The sequence below is a fragment of the Leucopleurus acutus genome, assembly GCF_964270905.1.
Source record: "Leucopleurus acutus genome assembly, chromosome: 20".
Taxonomy (NCBI): Eukaryota; Metazoa; Chordata; class Mammalia; order Artiodactyla; family Delphinidae; genus Leucopleurus; species Leucopleurus acutus.
In genome coordinates, this window is record NC_139162.1 from 49,832,714 (window position 1) to 49,855,457 (window position 22,744).

The 22,744-nt window shown below is 45.7% G+C and overlaps 2 protein-coding genes across 2 annotated transcripts in view; one reads left to right on the forward strand and one right to left on the reverse strand.

Annotated features, from left to right (window-relative positions):
• Positions 1-22,744, reverse strand: part of LOC309976893 (optic atrophy 3 protein-like) — a gene marked incomplete at both ends in the record, with an annotated part of 36,011 nt that overhangs the window by 6,223 nt on the left and 7,044 nt on the right. The gene's annotated exons all lie outside the window — the stretch shown is intronic.
• On the forward strand, positions 11,613-12,005 carry LOC309976761 (barrier-to-autointegration factor-like; the record flags this gene model as incomplete). The annotated part of the gene is made up of 1 exon (XM_082862527.1): positions 11,613-12,005. The coding sequence occupies one exon, from the start codon at positions 11,613-11,615 to the stop codon at positions 11,814-11,816; it is 204 nt and encodes a 67-aa protein (XP_082718653.1). The 3' UTR covers positions 11,817-12,005.

Below are 22,744 nucleotides of genomic sequence, written 5' to 3' on the forward strand. Positions count from 1 at the left end.
CCCCTAATGTCACTATTCTGACCTCTTATGATAGATGATATGTTCTCTTTAAATCCTATTCTGTCTTCTTCGTGATAGATCGTTCGTTCTCTTTCTGGTCTGACTTCTTTTGTTCAGCAATATGTCTGTGAGATCCACTGTGTTGCCATGTGGTTCAGTTCATTCACTGTATAGATGGACCAGTTCATTCATCCATACCCCACTGAGGGACATTTAGGGAGCCTAGAGTAGAAAGGTTTCCCAGGAGTGAAACTGCTGAATCACAGGGCATTGCATCACCCAGACAATCGCAATAAACATCTTAACCAGTTTTTCTGTTGTTGGGAACAAGTTGATCCTAAAATTCACAGGAAATGCAGAGGTCCTAAGAATAGAAAAATTTAAAGAAGAACAAAGTTTGAAGATTTACACTATCAGATTTCAAGACTAACTGCAAAGCTAAAGTAATTAAGATCGTATTGGTACCAGGATGGACAAATAGAAGACTGGGAAAGAACAGACTGTCCAAAACTAGACCCACACATATCTGATTGCTTTTCAAATGCTAGACCAACCTTGTAGTCTTGGAATAAATCCCACTAGGTCATAATTTATTATCTTTCTTATGTAATGCTGGATTCTTTTGCTAATATTTTTGTTTAGGATATCTGAATCCATGTTCAGAAGAGATCTTGGCCTAAAATTTTCCTTTCTTGTAATGACTTTGTTAGGTTGTTGTATCAGTATTCTACTGGACTCATAAAATGAATAAGGAAGTGTTCCACTTCCTCTATTATTTAGAAGAATTTGGGTAATGACATTATTTCTTTCTTAAATGTTTGGAAGAATTTACCAGTGAAGCCGTCTGAGCTTGTGGTTTTCTTTATGGGAAGGTTTTAAATTATAGATTCAATGTCTCTAACAGATATAGGGCTATTCAGAGTCTCTATTTTTTCTTGTGTCAATATTGTTAATTGTGTTTTTCAAGGAAATTGCCCATTTCCTCTACGTTGCCAAATTTTTTGGCTGAAATTGATCATAATATCCTCTTGTCATCCTAGAATTAGGACGAATTAATGAATTAATGTGTCAGTTTTCATCCCTTTTAATGGAAATTTGTGTTTTTCCCCTTGAGTAGTATTAATCTTTTCAAAGAACCATCTTTTGACTTTGTTGATTTCCTCTACTAAATGCCTGCTAACTCCTGGTTGTTCTTCAAGGTGCGTCTCAGGGATTTCCTTCTTCAGGACTAGGTCAGACGACCACTCTGGGCATCCTCAGCTCCCTGGGCTCTGACATCCCAACTCTGATCAATCTTGGGTGTCACTGGTGACAGATCTGTCTCCCCCACTGGATCATGCGCTCTGCAAGGGCTGGGCCCAGGCCCGTTCTGCTCTCCCTTCCATCTCACACCTAAATTCACCTCTGCCTGGGATACCATTCCCCCACTCCTCTTTTCACACTGTGCCCCAATTCATCTTTTAGGTCTCACCTGGCGTGTCCCTTCCTCTAGGAAGCCCTCTCTGATACCTAGGCTGCATCAGACATGTCCTCTAGGTTCCCAAAACTCCCTGGGCTTCCCTCATCATGATGCTGTTTATTCTAGGTTGAATTTAAAAAAAAGAATATGGAGGCAGAACTCCTTGCTTCTAAAATGGATATAGAAATATGTTTCGCCCAGCCTCGTTTGACCTTTCACCAAAAAGGCTGCTTTCACTGTTTTTAATATCCTGAGGCCTCTGGCCTCTCCCTGCTTCAAGGGAACTCTTTCATCATTGCCTGGAGGCTAGACTGTAGCTCCTTAAGGGCAGGTTCCCAGAAATGCCCAGCCCGGCACCTGGCATCGAGAAGGCACTCGGGGAATGTTTCATGAGTGGATGAACGGCTCATCTTTCCTTCAGGTTTCCTCAAATTTACTGTATTTAGTCACGATAGGCACCCACATTTTGTCAAAATGTCGTCTGTTTCGAAGTTTACATCTTAACTAAAGTTTGATGTTTACTCTATCTCTGAGGAGTCGCTGCTCCTCCCAAGGGGGAGAGAATTTAACAGGTTGCTTTAGCCAAGGAAAAGGCAGGACTCACCTAACCTGTTTATCTGCCCTTAGCCACCCTGCTGAAACTCTAACATCATACCACGTGGCGTACTGCTACCTTCACTTCTACTTTTTTTTGAAGTACGTTGATTTACAATTTTGTGTTAGTTTCAGGTGAACAGCATAGTGATAGATTATACTCCATTATAGTTTATTACATGATAATGTGTATAATTCCCTGTGCTATACGGTACATCCTTGTTGCTTACCTATTTTATATATAGTTTGTATCTGTTAATTCCATACCCCTAATTTGTCCCTTCCCACTTCCCTCTCCCCTTTGGTAACCACGGTTTGTTTTCTATATCTGTGTGTCTGTTTCTGCTTTGCATATACATTCATTTGTATTATTTTTTAGATTCTGCATATAGGTGATATCATATTGTATTTATCTTTCTGACTTATTTCAGTAAGGATAATATTCTCTAGGTTCATCCATGGAGCTGCAAATGGCACTATTTCATTATTTTTTATGGCCAGGTAATATTCCATTATATATACATACACACACATACATATATATCTCACATCTTTTTAATCCAGCTGAGGTAGGAGATAGATGAGGCCCCAGGCTGAACAGCTCCAAGCATCTCCTGCTGATACTTTGAGATAAGATACCATCATGAGTATTGGGCCTTGCCTGGGTAAACGGCCAAAGCGACTACATTCTTCTCATGCTTGTGGTGAAGGGGATTTCCCCGCCTGACACATGCACAGAGAAGGTCCTCAGTCTAGGGGAGGGAAAAAGGGAGGGAGGAGGCACCAGCTCAGGATTTGTCCTGCCAACCTCCCAGAAACCTTCACACTGGAATCTACCTTCACTGAGAGGTGCGCATGCACACCGGGAAGGACCCTGAGTCAGACCAAATATGGACACAGGCGAGATGATTGGCCAGAGGCAACCCGGAAGACTGCCCCGATACTTAAGCAACTTAAATCCTTCCTATTGGCACGCAACTCACTCCAAGTTCGCCCGTGTATTCTTCCACACGTACTTTGCTTGTATTAAATGCTTTATCTGTTTCACAATCTTGGTCTCTTTGCTGAATTCCTTCTTCAAAGAAGACAAGGACTGAGGTCCCTCTTCTCCCCAGAAGAATCACAACCGTCTGTTGACGGGCACTTGGGTTGCTTCCACTTGTCTTGGCTATTGTAAATAGTGCTGCTATGAACACTGGAGTGCATGTATCTTTCCAAATTAGTGTTTTCGTTTTTTCCAGATATGTGCCTAGGAGTAGAATTGCTGGATCATTTATAGCTCTATTTTTAATTTTTTAAGAAACTTTCATACTGTTTTATTCCCACAACAGTGTAAAAGGGTTCCCTTTTCTCCACATCATCTCCAATACTTGTTATTTATAGATTTTTTAATGATAGCCATTCTGGGGACTTCCCTGGTGGCGCAGTGGTTAAGAACCCGCCTGCCAATGCAGGGGACATGGGTTCGATCCCTGGTCTGTGAAGATCTCACATGCTGTGGAGCAACTAAGCCTGTGCGGCACAACTACTGAGCCTGCGCTCTAGGGCCCACGAGCCACAACTACTGAGCCCGTGTGCTACAGCTACGGAAGCCCGCGCACCTAGAGCTCGTGCTTTGCAACAAGAGAAGCCACAGCAATGAGAAGCACGTGCACTGCAACAAAGAGCAGCCCTTTCTCGCAGCAACTAGAGAAAGCCCGTGCACAGCAACGAAAGATCAATGCAGCCAAAAATAAATAAATAAAATAAATTTATATATAAAACAATGATAGCCATTCTGACAGGTGCGAGGTGATACTTCATTGTGGTTTTGATTTGCATTTCTCTAATAATTACTGACGCTGAGCATCTTTTCATGTGCCTGTTAACCATTTGTATGCCTTCCTTGGAAAAATGTCTATTCAAGCCTTCTGCCTATTTTTTGATTGGATTGGGTTTTTTAAAAAAAATATTGAGTTGTATGAGCCATTTATATATTTTGGATATTAACCCCTTGTCGGTTGCATTGTTTTGCAAATACCTTCTCCCATTCCATAGGTTGTCTTTTGGTTTCGTCAGTGTTTTCTTTTGCTGAGCAAAAGCTTTTAAGTTTAATTAGACCCCATTTATTTACTTTTGCCTTTATTTTCTTTTTTAAAAATTTCTTTATTTATTTATTTTTGGCTGCGTTGGTTCTTCATTGCCGTGCGTGGGCTTTCTCTAGTTGCGGCGAGCGGGAGCTACTCTTTGTTGCGGTGCGTGGGCTTCTCATTGCGGTGGCCTCTCTTGTTCCAGAGCACGGGCTCTAGGAGTGCAGGCTTCAGTAGTTGTGGCATGCAGGCTCAGCAGTTGTGGCTCATGGGCTCTAGAGCACAGGCTCAGTAGTTGTGGCACACGGGCTTAGTTGCTCCACAGCTTGTGGGATCTTCCTGGGCCAGGGATTGAACCCACGTCTCCTGCATTGGCAGGTGGATTCTTAACCACTGCGCCACCAGGGAAGTCCTACTTTTGCTTTTATTTCTTTTGCCTTAGGAGACTGGTCCAATAAAATGTTGTTACGATTTATGTCAAAGAGTGTTTCTTCTAGGAGTTTTACGGTTTCAGGTGGTACATTTAGGTCTTTAAACCATTTTGAATTTATTTTTGTACATGGTGTGAGGAAATGTTCTAATCTGACTGTTCTACGTGTGGCTTCCAGTTTTCCCAGCACCACTTGTTGAAGAGACTGTTTTGCTCTCCATTGTACGCTCTTGCCTCCTTTGTCTTCGATTAATTGACTGTAGGTGCATGGGTCTGCTACCTTCACTTCTGCCTGTGCACTTGAGGAGCAGACACTGAGTCCAAGTTGGGCCATTTGGCTGCGGGCAAGGGCGTATTCTTCTCTAAGCCTTCATTCATCTTCAAACTAAGGACCCTCCCTCCTACAGGATAGTACTGCTGAAAAGACTAAATGAGTGCACGCAGAAACTTTGCACTCAGGGCCAGGCTTAACAAATGGCAGCAAGGCCTGTGGAGTCATACAGACCTGGACTCAAATCTTGGCTCTGCCACTTCCTGGATATGCAAGCTGTACCTCAGTTTCCCCATCAGTCAACTGGGGATACCCAACTGGCAGGACTGGGAGAATGGCAATGCAAGACTAAAAGAGAAATTGCTCAATTTAATAAATGTTAAATGTTAGCATCCTCTTCCTGACTCCTGTGCAGAGTTTTATTCCTGGAAATATGTCCTACCCAGTGGTCTAAGCTCTATGCCCTAGGGCTACACAGAACAGTTTTCAGCCTCCTCACTGGTCTCTGTATCTCCAGTCTCAGTCCCTTTGATCCATCCTCCATATCACAGAGTATCCCAACTCAGATATCCTCTCCTCCCTGAGCCCCAGACTCCTGGGCAACCCCGCCCTAGCTTTTTTTTTTCTTTTTTTTTTTTTTTGCGGTACGCGGGCCTCTCACTGTTGCGGCCTCTCCCTCTGCGGAGCACAGGCTCCAGACGCGCAGGCTCAGCGGCCATGGCTCACGGGCCCAGCCGCTCCGCGGCACGTGGGATCTTCCTGGACCGGGGCACGAACCCGCGTCCCCTGCATCGGCAGGCGGACCCTCAACCACTGCGCCACCAGGGAAGCCCCCCACCCTAGCTCTGACCACTCTGAGCCATCAGTGTGTGGTGACAAGTCTATCCCCCCAACTGGACTATGAGCCCCACGAAGGCAGGATCTGGGCTGAGCTGGTCGCTGCAGTGTCCCCAGCCCTGGATGGGGCAGAGAACAGGTACTCAGTGACAGGGCTGATCTGTGGAAGTCCCTGGGAGGGAGCCGTGGACCCCTTGCGCGGCTCCCTCTCACCTGGCTCTACGCATCACCACACTCAAAAATTCGTCATCTGCCTTATTGTGATGTTCCCTTTACTGTGGGGTTTGCTTTATGTGGTGGCCTCGGAACAGAACTGGCAATATTTCTGAGGTCTGTGTATATTGTGAAAGTGTCTTCCTGCACATGAGACTGCATTTGGCTGGAATGTATCTGTTTCCTCAGGAAACTGTGCTCGTAAGACAAGGACAGGGCCGGCGGGGGTTGTGGGGGGAGAGAGGCCAGGCGCCTCGGGAGTTTAAGGACACGAGACAGGACCAAGGGCCTCTCCCCCAATACTGGAAACACACCTTCATACACACAATGGCTGCTTCCTTGTAAAATAAAGGGAACGTGTTCCTAATATGGGCCATCATTCAAATGTGAGCAGTGCGTCATCCTAACTACACTACCTATTATATACCTACTACTTAGGTAGCCTGGGATGATGAAAGGGCTGTGACAGACATGCTAAATACTGAACTGCTAAATGCGTTAGCTATGGAGAGGGGAGTGCTTTTTAAAACATGGGAGGGGGAGAATAAAAGCACTAAATCCTTACCTTCCATAATAAGAAGTCAACAGGTAATAAAAAATAGGGAAACAGGGACTTCCCTGGTGGTCCAGTGGTTAAGACTCCACGCTTCCACTGCAGGGGGCGTGGGTTTGAGCCCTGGTCAGGGAACTAAGATCCTGCATGCCATGCAGCGTGGCCAAAAAAATAAAATAAAATTTAAAAATGGGGAAACAATCTTTAGAAATATGGTGGTAAATACCAAAAAACAGCTAAAACATTTAAACTGTTTACCTGTGGGGAACAGGAATTGAAGTGGAAAAGGTTCAGTTTTCTTCTTCTTATCGTAAATCATAGATATATTTGACTTTAAACTAAGTACTCATACTCCTTTGACAACGTTAGTAATTAATGTAATTTTTAAAACACAAATACATTTAGAAGACTTGTCCAAGCCAAATATTCCACCCAAAAGCCACAGAATAGACATTCTTCTCAAGTGCACATGGAATGTTCTCCGGTATAGATTATAAGTTAGGCCACAAAACAAGCCTTAACAAATTTAAGAAGACTGAAATCATAGCAAGCATCTTTTCTGACCCCACTGATATGAAGCCAGAAATCAATTATAAGAAAACTGGAAAATTCACAAATATGTCGAGATTAAACACAATGTATTGCACAACCAATGGGTCAATGAAGAGATCAGAAGAGAAATTTTGAAAAATAGTATGAGATGAATGAAAATGAAATAACAACATACCAAACCTCATGGGATGCAGCAAAAGCAGTTCTAAGAGGGAAGTTCATCATGATAAACACCTACCTCAAGAAACAAAAAAAATCTCAAATAAACAACCTAACTTCCAGAAAAAGGACAAATGAAGCCCAAAGTTAGTAGAAGGAAGGAAATAACAAAGATCAGAGTAGAAATAAATCAAATAGAAACTAAAAAGACAATATAAAAGGTCAATGAAACCAAGAGCTGGTTCTTTGAAAATATAAACAAAATTGATAAACCTTTAGCTAGACTCACCAACAACAAAAAAAGAGAGAGGAATCAAATAAAATCAGAAATGAAGGAGGAGGGGCTTCCCTGGTGGCACAGTAGTTAAGAATCCACCTGCCAATGCAGGGGACAGGGGTTTGAGCCCTGGTCCAGGAAGATCCCACATGCCGCGGAGCAACTAGGCCCGTGCGCCACAACTACTGAGCCTGCGCTCTAGAGCTCATGAGCCACAACTACTGGACACCGTGCACCTAGAGTCCATGCTCTGCAATAAGAGGAGCCACCGCAATGAGAAGCCCCAACAAAGAGTAGCCTCTGCTCGCCACAACTAGAGAAAGCCCGCGCAAAGCAACAAAGACCCAACGCAGCCAAAGATAAAGAAAGAAATAAAGAAATTTATTTTTTTAAAGAAAAGGGTCAAGGTCATGAAAGACAAAGACAGACCGAGAAGCTATCATAGGTTAAAGGGGACTACAGAGACATGACAACTAATTCATGATACAGGATGAGATCCTGGGACAGAATAAGGACTTTGGTGGAAGAACTGGTGAAATGCGAATGACGTGCGTGGTTACGTTACCAGCACTCATGTTCATTCCCTGCGTTTGCTCCCTGTACTGTGTTTACATAAGATGCTATCATGGAAGGAAGCTGAGGGAAAGGTCTACAGAAGCTCTGTACCATTTTTACAACTTTCCTGTAAATCTACACTGAACTCAAAGTAAAAAGGTAAGAAAAGAAATAACCTCCAGGTGGCAAGACTGGGAGGAAACGGACCCTGGCGAACATTCGTGGCTGCCAGTGGAAATCTGCACACCCCTGAGTCAGCAATTCTGCTTCTGGGGATGGATGAGAGATTTCAGTCACGCAGGTGTGAAAGGCGTGCCTGCCACGTTAGGTCTGCAGCATAGTTTATGACAACAATAAAAACGCCAGGAAAGACCCTACAGGACTATCTACGGTCTCATAAATTACAATAACTCTGTCGGCAGCTGAGATAGAGAGTAGGGAAGTTTTTCATGTGCTGATAGATAATTCTCTCCAGGATAACATGTAACATGGTCAGTGAAAAGCAGTGAGGACCGGCACGGTGTATACTGTTTGCTGTATTCGTGGGGAAAAAAAAGGGCGGGGGGGCGGGGCGCGTTGCATATCAGCATCTACTTGGAAATGCATAGTTGTTTTTTGTTTTTTTCTGGAAAATACTCAAGATAACAGTGGTTGCCTCTGTGGAGGAGAACAGGGTGCCTGGGGAACAGAAGTAGAGGGAGAATTTCTCCTACATACCCTTGTGAACCTGAAACCATGTGAACTTAAAAACAAAGCCAAAAATGAGACAGATAATTAAAATTTTTTCCAAAAATTCAACAAATAATCCTGGACCCAGGATTTGTGGTCAAACCTGTTTAGATGAAATACTCTGCTCTTCCCTCAAGCCCCACTAAGATGGCATTCAGGCAGAAAGAAGCCAGAAGCCACAAGAACAGAGGGAAGAGGGAGGGGTGGCCTGGAGGGGAGCAAGCCAGGGCAGGCCCAGAGGCCGGAAGCAGATGGCTGAGAGGCAACTGACAGAGCCAGCAGGGAGGAGACCTAGGCACCTAGGCACCATGGGTGTGTCGGGGGGGGGGGGGGGACAGGGTGCAGGCAGCTGAACTAGGACAGACTAGGATGGCATGCACCAGTCCCTCTGAGAGCGGGGATAAGCTGAGGATATCCAGAACTCCTCCCCAACCTGACAGGAAGCTGCAGAGGGTGAACCAGGGGGACTCCAGGAACAGCCCAGGGGGCGGGCCACGCTGGAAACACGCCTGACCCTCTTGCCTGGGGCTGGTGGCCAATGCACAGAGGTCAAGAGTCAACCCCAGTGGCCCTAGCTGGAGGTGATGAGAGTGAGGTCACACCTTCCACTGAGGTACAGAAAGGGGCTCTGCTCAGCTGTGACCTTGGTAATCCAGGGAGATGGGAAAGATCTAGGCCAAGGACATCCCCGTGGCTCCCAGGCCCCCTCTCCTCTCTTCAGGAACACAGAGACCCCTCCTCTCTCTCCCTCCAAAGCCCTGGTGAAGTGGGTATCTGCCCAGCAGCCACTTCTCTTTTTCTGGAAACTTCCCCTGACTCTCCTTTGAGGAAGGCCCTCCCCTCAATGTTCCCTCATGTTGTTCAGGTAAAACCGATCCTACCCCCATGTTTAGATGCTGGCATTTAGCCCTGGGATTTTTCCCGGAATTTCAGGAACGAGCTCCTCTCCTTCTTCTGGTGTTGCTTAGTGAGTGGGCTATGAACCTGGAGCTACTGAGGCCATCTGATCCCCAAAGGGAGAGACTACCTGAGAAAGAAAGACAGCACAGAGAAACACAGGGCCCAGGGATCGGACTGCGCCTTCCAGGAATTGTCTGAGTTCCTGAATCTAGCTGAGGCTGAAGCTATACACTTCCGGAGCTTTTATGCATCTGACCGTCAGCTTAGAATTCTGTCACTTGTGAAGAGTTGAGGGAGGGGTTCAGAGTGAGGTCATCACCCCTTCCTGACAAATATTGAGAGACAGGAGTTTCAAGGAGCACTGAGGGGGAAATTCCTAGAAGAAGCGTGTACCCATGAATGTGTATATACAACAGTACGCCAACATCACAGAAAAGAGGCAAGACAGGTCTTCTGCGCTGAACAGGTGTTACTTTTATAAGCAGAAATCAACTTTCTTTGAAAAATAATACAGCAAATTAATTCCTCGCTGTCCTTGATTTCTTTTTTTTTTAAAGATAATATATTTAATCAAACCTTAATTTTTATTATTTATTTATTTTTTGCGGTATGCAGGCCTCTCACTGTTGTGGCCTCTCCCGTTGCGAAGCACAGGCTCCAGACGCGCAGGCTCAGCGGCCGTGGCTCACGGGCCCAGCCGCTCCGCGGCACGTGGGATCTTCCCAGACCGGGGCACGAACCCGTGTCCCCTGCATCGGCAGGCGGACTCTCAACCACTGCGCCACCAGGGAAGCCCTGTTCTTGATTTCTTTTGTCATCATGACATATTGTCCCTGCTGCCTTCAGAATCAAGTCCAAATGTATTAACATGGCCCTGTGTGGTCTGTCCTTGGATGGCCATCCAGTCTCTCTTCTTGCCACTTTCAGCCCCACCGTTTACCTTTCAGCCCCACCAGCCTCTTCTGATTCCCCTCGTTCACACCTTGACCCTTGCACATGCTGTTACCTGTGCCTCTGTCTTTCCACTTTGGCTCACTTCTCCTTGAGCTCTGCTATATCCCCTTCTCCCAAAAGCCCTCCCCAAACCCACAGACTGGCTAAGCTCCCCTCCAGGCTTTCCCAGCCCAGCACTGACCCACTGACCTCTCTGGATCGTCTGGAGAAGGGCCTGTCTCCCCTCTGAATTGTGAGACCCATGAGGGCAGGGCTGTGTCCCCACCGCTGCTCAGCACAGGACCCAGCACAGAGAAGATTCTGGGGAGTGCTGGTTGCATGGATGAGATAGGGATGAATAAAACAAGGCAGGGACAGGGTTTGTTTCAGCCCTGTGTCCCCAGCACTCAGCACAGGTATAGAGAAGATGCTCATAGGAGATATGTTGAAAGAATGAGACCAAAAGTGAAAAGTCTGAGGTATAAAAACATATCAGCTTGGTGATAAAAAGACGCTTTATTCAATCAGTGCTGTCGGGACAACTGGACAACTAGGAAAGAAAATAAGAGGGATCCGGAGTGGGTTGAGGTATCGGTGGGAGAGTCGGGTGGTGGAAGAAGCTGTTACGGGGACTGGAGCTGTGGATTAAGCCTGAACAAGATGACAACTTCCCAGGACTTCCCTGGTGGTCCAGTGGTTAAGACTCCACGCTCCCAAGGCAGGGCACACGGGTTCGATCCTTGGTCAGGGAACTAAGATCGCGCATGCTTTGTGGTATGGCCAAATAAAATTAAATTTAAAAAAAAAAGAGGGCTTCCCTGGTGGCGCAGTGGTTCAGAGTCCGCCTGCCAATGCAGCGGACACGGGTTCGTGCCCCGGTCCGGGAAGATCCCACATGCCGCGGAGCGGCTGGGCCCGTGAGCCATGGCCGCTGAGCCTGCGCATCCGGAGCCTGTGCTCCGCAACGGGAGAGGCCACAACAGTGAGAGGCCCGCGTACCGGAAAAAAAAAAAAAAAAAAAAAAAAGAATATTTAAAAGACGACAACCTCCCAAAAGCACTGAGATTTCGTGGCAGAGCCCATGGGGAAAAAGCCAGTGGGAAGCCTAGCCGGCACTGGCGAAGTCCTGGGCAAGAAGCTGGAGGAAAGGGGCTTTGACAAGGCCCATGTGGTTCTTGGCTGGTTTCTGGTGCTAAAGAAAGATGAATACCTGTTCCGGGAATGGCTGAAGGACACACGCGGCGCCAACGCCAAGCAGTCCCGGGACTGCTTCGGGTGCCTGTGAGAGTGGTGCGACGCCTTCCTGTGATGCTCTCTGGGGAGCCCTGATCCCGAGCCCCAGCACTGAGTCTCCAGAGTTTGCAGCCAAGTGAGGACTCCTCCCCCATCCTCTCCAAGGGAAAAGACTGCTGTGGTGGTGCAGACCTCCCGTGTACTCCAGGGTCTTTTGGGAGATCTCTCCCCTCATCATTTCAACTTTTTTGGAATTCTCAGCCTTGCATGCATCTCCCTTCTCCTTTCCCTGCCAAGTTTTGAGTCAGCTCTTTTTGGTAGAACGGTTACTGCCCTTGTAAAGTTGTGGGGTTTTTTTGTGGTACGCGGGCCTCTCACTGTTGCGGCCTCTCCCGTTGCAGAGCACAGGCTCCGGACACGCAGGCTCAGCGGCCATGGCTCACGGGCCCAGCCGCTCCACGGCATGTGGGATCTTCCCGGACCGGGACACGAACCCGTGTCCCCTGCATCGGCAGGCGGACTCCCAACCACTGTGCCACCAGGGAAGCCCCATCACCCCTTCTTGACAAATATTGAGAGACAGGAGTTTCAAGGAGCACTGAGGGGGAAATTCCTAGAAGTGTGTACTCGTGAATGTGTATATACAACAGCACGCCAACATCACAGAAAAGAGGCAAGATAGGTCTTCTGCACTGAACAGGTGTTACTTTTATAAGCAGAAATCAACTTTCTTTGAAAAATAATACAGCAACTTAATTCCTCGCTGTCCTTGACTTTTTTTTAAAGATAATATATTTAATCAAACCTTAATTTTTATTATTTATTTATTTATTTTTTGCAGTATGCGGGCCTCTCACTGCTGTGGCCTCTCCCGTTGCGGAGCACAGGCTCCGGACGCCCAGGCTCAGCGGCCATGGCTCACGGGCCCAGCCTCTCCGCGGCATGTGGGATCTTCCCGGACCGGGACACAAACCCGTGTCCCCTCCATCGGCAGGCGACTCTCAACCACTGCGCCACCAGGGAAGCCCTGCTGGTTGTTTTTATACCTGGGGCAATGCATCACCAAGAAGGGAGAGGCGATTTGCCTTTGTTTTCACACTTCTCCCATAATTTCTTTTCTTGGGAGCAGAACCATCGGAAAGGGAGGGAAGGAAGGAAGGAAGGAAGGATAGAAGGGAGGACAGAAGGAGGGAGGGAGGAAACCCAGCAGATTCCTCAGGCAAGTCAGGTGAAGCTAGAGCTCTGGAAAGGATTCCCTTAAAACTCTCCTTGCAGGAGTGCGGGGAGTTGGGGTGGATTCACGTACAACAGCATGAAGGCTGCCTGCCAAGTGCCACATAGACTGGAATACTGAAGGCAGCATTCTTTGGGAGAGCATAACCCAGAAATAACCTAAACGTCCACCAACAGGGGCCTGGTACGATCACACTAAGTACCAAGTGCTACGAAAAAGAATGTGGGATGAATTTTCAAGGTTATATAGTTAAAGAGGAAAAAAATAGGGCACAAAACGAGGTGAACAGTACACAACCTTTTACGTGAGTTACACATATGCATACAGTACACCTGATTATGCACAGAACACCTCTGGAGGGTATCTGGGGAGTGACCTTTGGTGGTTTCCTTTCTAACCTCTGACCTTCCACTCTTCCCATCACCCTCTGCCCCAGCCACACAGGCCTCCTCACTGTTCCTGGAACCCAGCAGGCATGCTCTAGCCTCAGGGCCTTTGCACTTACTGTACCTTATGCCTGAAACACTGCTCTCCAAACATGCATACTTCCTCATTTTACTCAAGTCTCTGTAATCACCTCCTCAGAGAAGGCTTCCTAAACCCACTCTATTAGAGCAAATACCTTCTCCCATTACACCTAATCCTTCTTCTTTCCTGCTTCATTTTTCCCTTAGTACCATCTAACATGTAATATATTTACTTTCTTTTTTCTTTTTTTAAATACATTTATTTATTTATTTTGGGCTGTGTTGGGTCTTCGTAGCTGTGCGTGGACTTTCTCTAGTTGCGGTGAGCAGGGGCTACTCTTCGTTGCAGTGCGCGGGCTTCTCATTGCAGTGGCTTCTCCTGTTGCGGAGCATGGGCTCTAGGCGTGCGAGCTTCCGTAGTTGTGGCTCGCGGGCTCAGTAGTTGTTGCCTGTGGGCTCTAGAGCACAGGCTCAGCAGTTGTGGCGCATGGGCTTAGTTGCTCCGAGGCATGTGGGATCTTCCTGGACCAGGGCTGGAACCCGTGTCCCCTGCATTGGCAGGCGGATTCTTAACCACTGCGCCACCAGGGAAGTCCTATTTACTTTCTTATTTACTATCTGTCTCTTATCAGGAGAACCTCAGCTCTAAAGGGCAGCACAGACATGGGTCTCTTTTTAAACAGCTGTATCCCCAGTGCTTGGCAAGTAGTAGGCCTCTGATAAATCTTTCTTAATGAACAAAGAAAAGAAGGAAGACAGGCAGGCTGATAGGGATAAGAAGGGATGTACTTTTCATCATATTTCCTTTTGCACCACCTGAATTTTTCTACCACACGCATTATTACTGACCGTGATGGAACTAAACTGGAAATCATAACAGTGAGAAATCTAAAAAGGCCCCAATGTTTGGAAACTAAACAACTCACTTCTAAATAACCCAGGGGTCAAAGAAGACATCACAAGAGAAACTAAAAAATATACAGAACTGAATGACAATAAAGACATAATGTGGGACTTCCCTGGTGGCGCAGTGGTAAGAATCTGCCTGCCAATGCAGGAGACATGGGTTCGAGCCCTGGTCCAGGAAGATCCCACATGCCGCGGAGCGACTAAGCCCGTGCGCCACAACTGCTGAGCCCGCGTGCCACAACTACTGAAGCCCGTGTGCCTAGAGCCCATGCTCCGCAACGAGAAGCCACTGCCATGAGAAGCCCGCGCACTACAACAAAGAGTAGACCCGCTCACAACAACTAGAGAAAGCCCGCACACAGCAACGAAGGCCCGACACAGCTAAAAATAAATAAATAAATAAATTTTAAAAAAAGACACAATGTGTCAAATTTTATGGAACACAACTAAAGTAGTGCTTAGAGGGAAATTTATATTTAAGTGCTTATATTAAGAAAAGAAGAAAGGGGCTTCCCTGGTGGCGCAGTGGTTGAGAGTCTGCCTGCTGATGCAGGGGACACGGGTTCGTGCCCCGGTCCAGGAGGATCCCACATGCCGCAGTAGCAGCTGGGCCCGTGGGCCATGGCTGCTGAGCCTGCACGTCCGGAGCCTGTACTCTGCAACGGGAGAGGCCACAACACTGAGAGGCCCACGTACCAAAAAATAAATAAATAAAATAAAATTAAGAAAAAAGAAAAGAAGAAAGATTGAAAAAGCAATTAATCTAAGATTCTATCTAACTAAAAAAAGAGCAAGTTAAACACAAAGTAAATAGAAAAAAATAATAAGGATAAGAGTGGAAATCAATGAAATAGGAAACAGAAAAATAAAAGTAAAATAACACAGCTAAAAGGTGATTCTTTGAAACATACTTTGATAAACCACTAGCAGGATTAGTATTCAAGAATAAAGAAAAAAGCAAACATAAATTATCACTATCAGGAATGACAGAGGAGACATCACTAGAGATGCTACAAATATTACAAGGATACCAAAGGAACATGATGCACAACTTTATCCGAATAAATTCAACAACTTATATGAAGTGACATATATCTTGAAAAACATAATTTATGGAAATTGACACAAGAAGGAACAGAAAATCTGAAGAGTCCTATAACTACTACAGAAATTGTATCAGTTATTAAAAATCTTCCCTTAAAAAAAACTACAAGCCAAGCTGGACATTTATATCAAATATTTAAGGAAGAAATAATTCCAATTTTACACAAAATCTTATAGAAAATAGAAAATGAGGGAACATTCTCCCAATTGTTTTATGAGGTCAGCCAAACCGTGATATTAAAACCTGAGAAAAACATTACGAGAAAAAAAATTACAGGCTATATCACTCATGACTACAGATACAAAAATCTTTTGGAAAATATTAGCAAATCAAAGTCAGCATATATTAAAAGGATACTACACCATGACCAAGTGGGGTTTATACAAGAATATAAGATTGGTTTAATATTCTTTAAGAAAAAAATCGATCATTTCAGCTCATGATAGTAGTAGAATTACGGTAGCCAACCTCCAAGATGGCCCCCAACAATCCCTGTCTCCTGGTACTTACACCTCTGTATAGTCCCTTCCCACAGTGTACCAGGGTTGGCCTGTATGATCAACACAATGTGATCAGAAGTGGTAGTATGTCAATTCCCAAATGACATTATAAAGACACTGCTTCTTCAGTCTCGGTCCCTTTCACTTTTGGATTACTCTCTTTGAGGGAAGCCAGCTGCTAGGTCATGGGTAGCCCTAAGGAGAGGTCCATGTGGAAAGCAACTGAGTCAACAGCCAGTGAAGAACTGAGATCTTCTACCAACAGCTAGGTGAGTGAGTCACCTTGGAAGCGGATCCTCCAGTGCCAGGTGAGCCTTCATTCTGAGAGACTCTGAGACAAAGCCACTCACTGGGCCACTCCTAAATGCCTAATTCTCAGGGACTGTGTGAGGTAACAAATGTTTATTTATTGTCACACGAAAAAGTACTCAGTATTACCATTCCCCAGGGAAAAAGCAAATGAGTTGCCATTTTACGCCAACTGTAAGAGCTAAAATTAACCGTGAAAACACTAAATATTGGCAAGGATGCAGAGTAACTGGAACCACTCTATAAAACTCGTTGGTAGTTTCTTATAAGATTAAACACACCTTTACCATATAACTCAGAAATTTTACTCCGATGTACTGAATCAAGAGAAATAAAAGCATATGTCTACATAAAGACTTGTACAAGAGTGTTCACAGCAGTTTTACTTGTAATAACCAAAAAAAGTGGAAACCCAAATGATTAAGAGAATGGATAAACAAAGTGTAGGATATTCATATATGTATTGGAATAAAAGAAAAGAATATGCACTAAAAGCAATAAAAGAAATGAACCACTGATACATGCAGCAACAAGGAAATATCTCAAAAGCATCTTGTGAACAAAAGCTAGACATAAGGTTCATACTGCATGATTCCGTTTATACAAAGTTTAACAACAGGTAAAACTAATCTATAGTGAGAGAAGTCATACAGGATGACAGAACGGCAAAGGAAGGAACTTCTCCCAGGGTGACAGAAATGTTTTATATCTTGAATGTTGGTTATACGGGCATATGCGTTTGTTAATACTCATTAAACTACAGATCTTTATTAAACTTTAGTATTATACTGTATAGATACGGTACTTCAATAAATAATACGCAAAAAGTCAAATATTAACAACTAAATGTAAGAGGAGGAGCTTGGGAGCCAGTAGGCTTGATTTCTTATTCAGTGTTGCCTCAGGGAACTTGCTGGTCTCTGGGCTATTTCCCCACTCATACAACCAGGACGATCATATAAACTCCCTAATAAGGTGGTTCATATATTTTGTTGAGATCACAGAAAGCATAATAAATAAAAACTATTGTCATCAGTTACGAAATTACTATTCAGAGTAAACACAGCTTCGAGCCAGTCCCTGTGCTGGCTGCCCTTTCCTGGATGGGTTCCAGCCCGTTGAAAGCTGGCCCCAACCATGCTCCAGGTGTTAACAGACTTGCGCTGCTACAAACAGGGCGGGAGCCTCCTCTGGTGAACCTGGTCCCATCCTCCATGACTGCCCAGAGACAGCAGTGCTGCGCAGCCCGCCAGTCACCAGAGGAAACATGATTGGTTCTGTCTCTCAGTGCGGGGATCCCATCTGCCGCACTCTGGGTCCAAAGGATTTCGCAGGGGTTACCCCAATCCTTCAGACTGACCAATCAGAGCACGGCATTCCCAGCCCATAGTGACTGGCTCGGGGATGGGGATGTGACCCAAGCTGGACCACTGAGATTCACCCTGGGAAGAAGGACCTCTCTGTGCCCTGGAGTCACTACACAGGTAACTAATACTTTCAAATGTGAGCTCCATGAGAGGAGCGTCTTTTGTGTTGTTAGTCATACCTCCTAGGATAGTTCCTAGCAGACAGCAGGCACTAAATTAAGATTTTTTGAATGAGTCAATCATACAGCCGCTTAATGGACTGAAGCAAGCCCTTGTCCCAGAAAATAATCCCGCTTCTACTCCCTGCCCATATCTGGAGACTCTGTGCAACTTAGTACAGAAGGCATCTGTGGGGATTTAAGAGGCACAAGGGTATAGATGATCTTATCTGCAAAGTGGAAATAGAGACACAGATGTAGAGAACAAACGTATGGATACCAAGGGGGAACGGGGGGCGGGATGAATTGGGAGATGGGAATTGACACATATACACTATTGCTATTATGTATAAAATAGACAACTCATGAGAACCTTCTGTAGAGCACAGGGAACCCTACTCAATGCTCTGCGGTGACCTAAATGGGAAGGAAATCCAAAAAAGAGGGGATATATGTATACGTATAGCTGATTCACTTTGCTGTAGAGTAGAAACAAACACAACATTGTAAAGCGACTATACTCCAATAAATAAACATCCAGTATAAATTAAAAAAAAAAAAAAGAGAGGCACAAGGGAAGCAGCTAACGAGGCTAAGAGCTTAGTGCGCTCTAGAGTCGGGTGTTCCTGGATTCAAGTTCTGGCCCTGCTACTTACACGCTGTGTGAGCTTGGGGAAGCTTCTCAACCTCTCCGCACCCCCACTTCCTCTTTTTCAAAATGGGGATCATAACCCCTGGCTGGCAGGGATGTTGGTGCATTCAAGGCTTGTACATGAATTAACTGTCTAGTGGGAGATTCGGCATGGCTGCCTGCAGAGACTGGGGATGGGGCTGAGCACGGGGAGTGCGAAGTAAAACCAGACCGCCTGGTCCTAGCTCTACCCCTCAGCACCTGTGTGCCCTCAGGCAGGCCACCCAACAGCTCTGCTCAGTTTCTTCATCTGTAAGTATGTTAGGGATGGCAATCTACCTCACGGGGTGTGGGGGGAATAAATTAATATACAGAAAGACTACAACAACCTTAGTGCTCATTACTATTAATACTACTTTATATCATCTGTACTGTCTTATTAACTCCATCCTCTCCTGCCATTAGTCTAGACGCTATATTCATCCACCACCCTGCCCTCCCATATAGCAAGGGATGGTATGTAACTAAATTCTGGCCAATTAGCAGTGAGGGGAGTCCCCTGGGGGCTTCTGGGAGAATATTATTCTCCTTGAAGAGCTTTCTCTCATTTCCCTAGAACCCCCGTCCCACATATAAACGCGTGCGCGTGCGCACACACACACACACACTTTCTCCCTTTGGACACTGCAGTATAAAGGTACGATGCCTGGAGCTCCAGTAGCCTCTTTGAGGCCTTGAGGGGAGTTACTGCCTGAACACCAAGATGGTAGAGACAGAAAGAGTCCTCAGGTCCCTAATAACATCACCAAGCCACCAAACAACCACAAAGCCACCTTCCTCCACCAACAATAAACATCCCTTAGACTTAAGATTTGGGTACGATTTATTGGCTGGGTTTTCGATTAATCACAGAGGAGCACAAACTGATTTGTGTCTTGTTCTTTCGTTCACAATAAGCATATATTACTTTTGTAAATTTAGTAAGTCCCCAAAAAAAACTTCAGAGGAAAAAAACCCTAAAACCCCAAAATAAAATTAAAATTTGATTCAATTTTAAAAAGAAAAGAGAGAAAAATGGCAACACACGCAGCACAGAATTCAGCACACACTAGGCCTTCAGTGGAAGGTAGCTGCTGTGGCTGTGTGCTCATCAAAGGCAGGACCGAGGTGGGTCTGGAAGCCGGAAGATCACTGAGGAAAGAGGGGGAGTGGGGGGCTCTGAAGAAATCACCAGCTATGTGGAGGCTCAGTGGTCTGAGGTGGGGTCAGCTGGAGCCAGGACAGCAGGAACAAAGGAGGAACCAAAAATTAGAAACAAGGGGTAAGACCCTAGTTAGAGACAGAAGCACATCCTGGGAGGCCGAGAACATTGGCGTAGACCAAGGAGTCTCAAGGACAGGTGAACAAAGAAGGGTGAACAAGGTGTTTCTCTGGAGCATAGGAAGAAAATATCAACTTTGAAGAAAGAGAAGAGAAGGGAAAGAAGAAGAGGAGAAAGGAAGGAGAGGGTGAAAATAAGAAGAAATTAAGCTTTACTAGGCATACGGAGACACACCCAGATGGACTACAGAGAAGCCCTCTAGTGCCCCTCAGCCGCAGGTGCCAGCATCCTCAGGCGCTGGACCTAAAGGCTAAAGGACTGACACGGGCGCCCTCTCCTGTCCATTAAGCGCATTGCAGCCTGGGCAAATTGATTCCCGGGGACATTCTCAGGTTGCAAATCAAGTCCTCACACCAGGGCTTCTTAAAGAGTCCTGCTCAGAAACTAAGGACGGAAGATTTACCAAGGCCAGCACGAGAAAATTCCAACAAACACCTCTGCATATGAAGGGTGGGAATGAAAGCTGAGCAGGGGGATTAAATTCAGCTGACGGCACACTTCTCTCATTTGGTCTGTACCTCAGTTAGGACTTTGCCAGCTGTGACAGCCAGCCATGCACAAAGAATGTCAAAATGACTCTCAAAGACGGTTACAGGGCTTCCCTGGTGGCGCAGTGGTTGAGAGTCCCCCTGCAGATGCAGGGGACACGGGTTCGTGCCCCGGTCCAGGAGGATCCCAAGTGCTGCGGAGCGGCTGGGCCCGTGAGCCATGGCCGCTGAGCCTGCGCGTCCGGAGCCGGGGCTCTGCAATGGGAGAGGCCACAACAGTGAGAGGCCCGCGTACCACAAAAGAAAAAAAAAAAAAAGATGGTTACACTGAGAGTTTCCAAATGCATTAACAATGCCTGTATAAGAAAATATTTTTAGTGAGAGCAAAAACATTTGGAGGGCTATGAATATATAAAATAAAAATTTTATTATTAAAATATTAACTTCAAAAAATAAAAAATTTCATCCCTTCCAATTTTTGAATGTTTTTAAATGCACATAATATATTCACAGTAATATATGTCAGTACTATTCATGACTCCTAAATAACTATGTATACACATTCATATCACACACACACACACACACACACACACACACACACATTCATACTAGGGGAGAGTTGTCAGAACTTTTCCTTAATAGGAGAGTATAATAAAACTGTTTGGAGGTCACCAACAGCAGCCCGCTGTCATGTAACATAACTGATGTGGTACTCTGGAGATTATAAATAGACTCCAGGGAAGTGGTTTTCAAGCGCTCATGCACACGCGGATCCTGTCTGGAAAATACTGAAAATAAAAATGGGGACTTCCCTGGTGGTCCAGTGGTTAAGAATCCGCCTTCCAATGCAGGGGACACGGGCTCTATTCCTGGTCAGGGAACTAAGATCCCACAGGCCGCGGTACAACTAAGCCCATGCACTCTGGAGCCCGCACACCACAACTAGAGAGAAGCCCGTGCACCCCAATGAAGAGCCCGCGTGCCACAACTAAGACCCAACACAGCCGAATAAATTAAAAAAAAAAAAAAAAGTCCCTGACTTCCCTGGCGGTCCCGTTGTTAAGACTCCATGCTCCCAACGCAGGGGGCACGGGTTTGATCCCTGGATGGGGAAGATCCTTCATGTTGAGTGGCACAGCCAAAAGAATAAAAAATAGATTAAAAAATAAAGTGTCCAGCCCTTCCTTCCCCAGGTGGACCAATCAGGATCCTGGGCAGCTGAGGGGAGCACGCCACAAAGCTCACATTTTTCCCTTCAGGGCATCTACCTTTCAGCTCACCAATCCTCTTAGCAGCTATATTTAGTCTGGTGTTTCTTTAGTTCTGTGGAGCTCTGAACTTCAATTGTATCTGTCACTTCTCGAAGTTCTATTTAGCTCTTTTTGCAACTTCCTGGTGATTTTTGATTGTACTCATTCATGTTTTTATATCTGTCCTATTTTATCCTTTTCATATATAAACAGAGCTATTTTATATCCGTATCTGATCATTCCCACATCCACAATGTTTGCGGGTCTTTTTTGTCTGTTTGTTTGTTTGTTTGTTTGCGGGTCTTGACCTGCCATATTTTGTGTCTGCTGACTCTCGATCATGGTGCCTGCTTCTCTGTACGGCACATAATTTTTTTTATCATGAGCTCATATGTGCCGGAACTCTACCTGAATTCTCCAAGGCCCAGGCAGAGGGTGGGGCTCCTCCAGGGAGGGTTTATGTTTGTCCTGGCCAGGTACTTAGGGGCACACAGATCCGGGTTCATTCTCAGCCTACTGTTTCCAGGACCTTCCAAAGAGTATAATTGAAGCCTAAAACCCACATGAGGGACAGTCAATTCTCAGAGGAAAATTTTTTCAGTCTCTACCTAGATGTAAGGCTGTGTGCCTTTGCAGGATGGGATTTTTTTTAGTTCACACTTCCCCTGAGGGGTACCTTCCCCAGGACCTGGCTATTCACAAGGTGGTCCTCTGTCCCCAAGGCCATGTGAATCTGTCAATGTCCCCAGAGCACCAGGAGGCTTCAGCGCTCCCTCCCCTCCTTGGCTCTTTGCTCTCGCTTTCTCCTTGCTCTGGGAGGAGTCCCTTTTCTTCATTGCAGGTACAACCATGCATTTCAAAGGATGCTTTAAATATTTTAGGAAGCATTAGGTCATAGGAGGCTCTCTACTCAGCCACACTGCCCTCTCTCTTTTGCCTTTCTCACTTTTCTTTACTCCAAATCCCAGCTTCTGACCAGACAAACATAATAATTGCCCCGCGCTAGTTAGAAATGTTCATGGGAGAGCCCAGACCCTTCTGCTTGTGGTAAGCCTGTGAGGTCTGACTGAGGAAGAGGGACCAACGCCACCTAGAGGCCTGAAGTACTGACTGCTTGGCTGCAACAGGCCACCAGAGAAGGAATGCACTAGAAAGTTTAGTATTAAGATGACGATGAT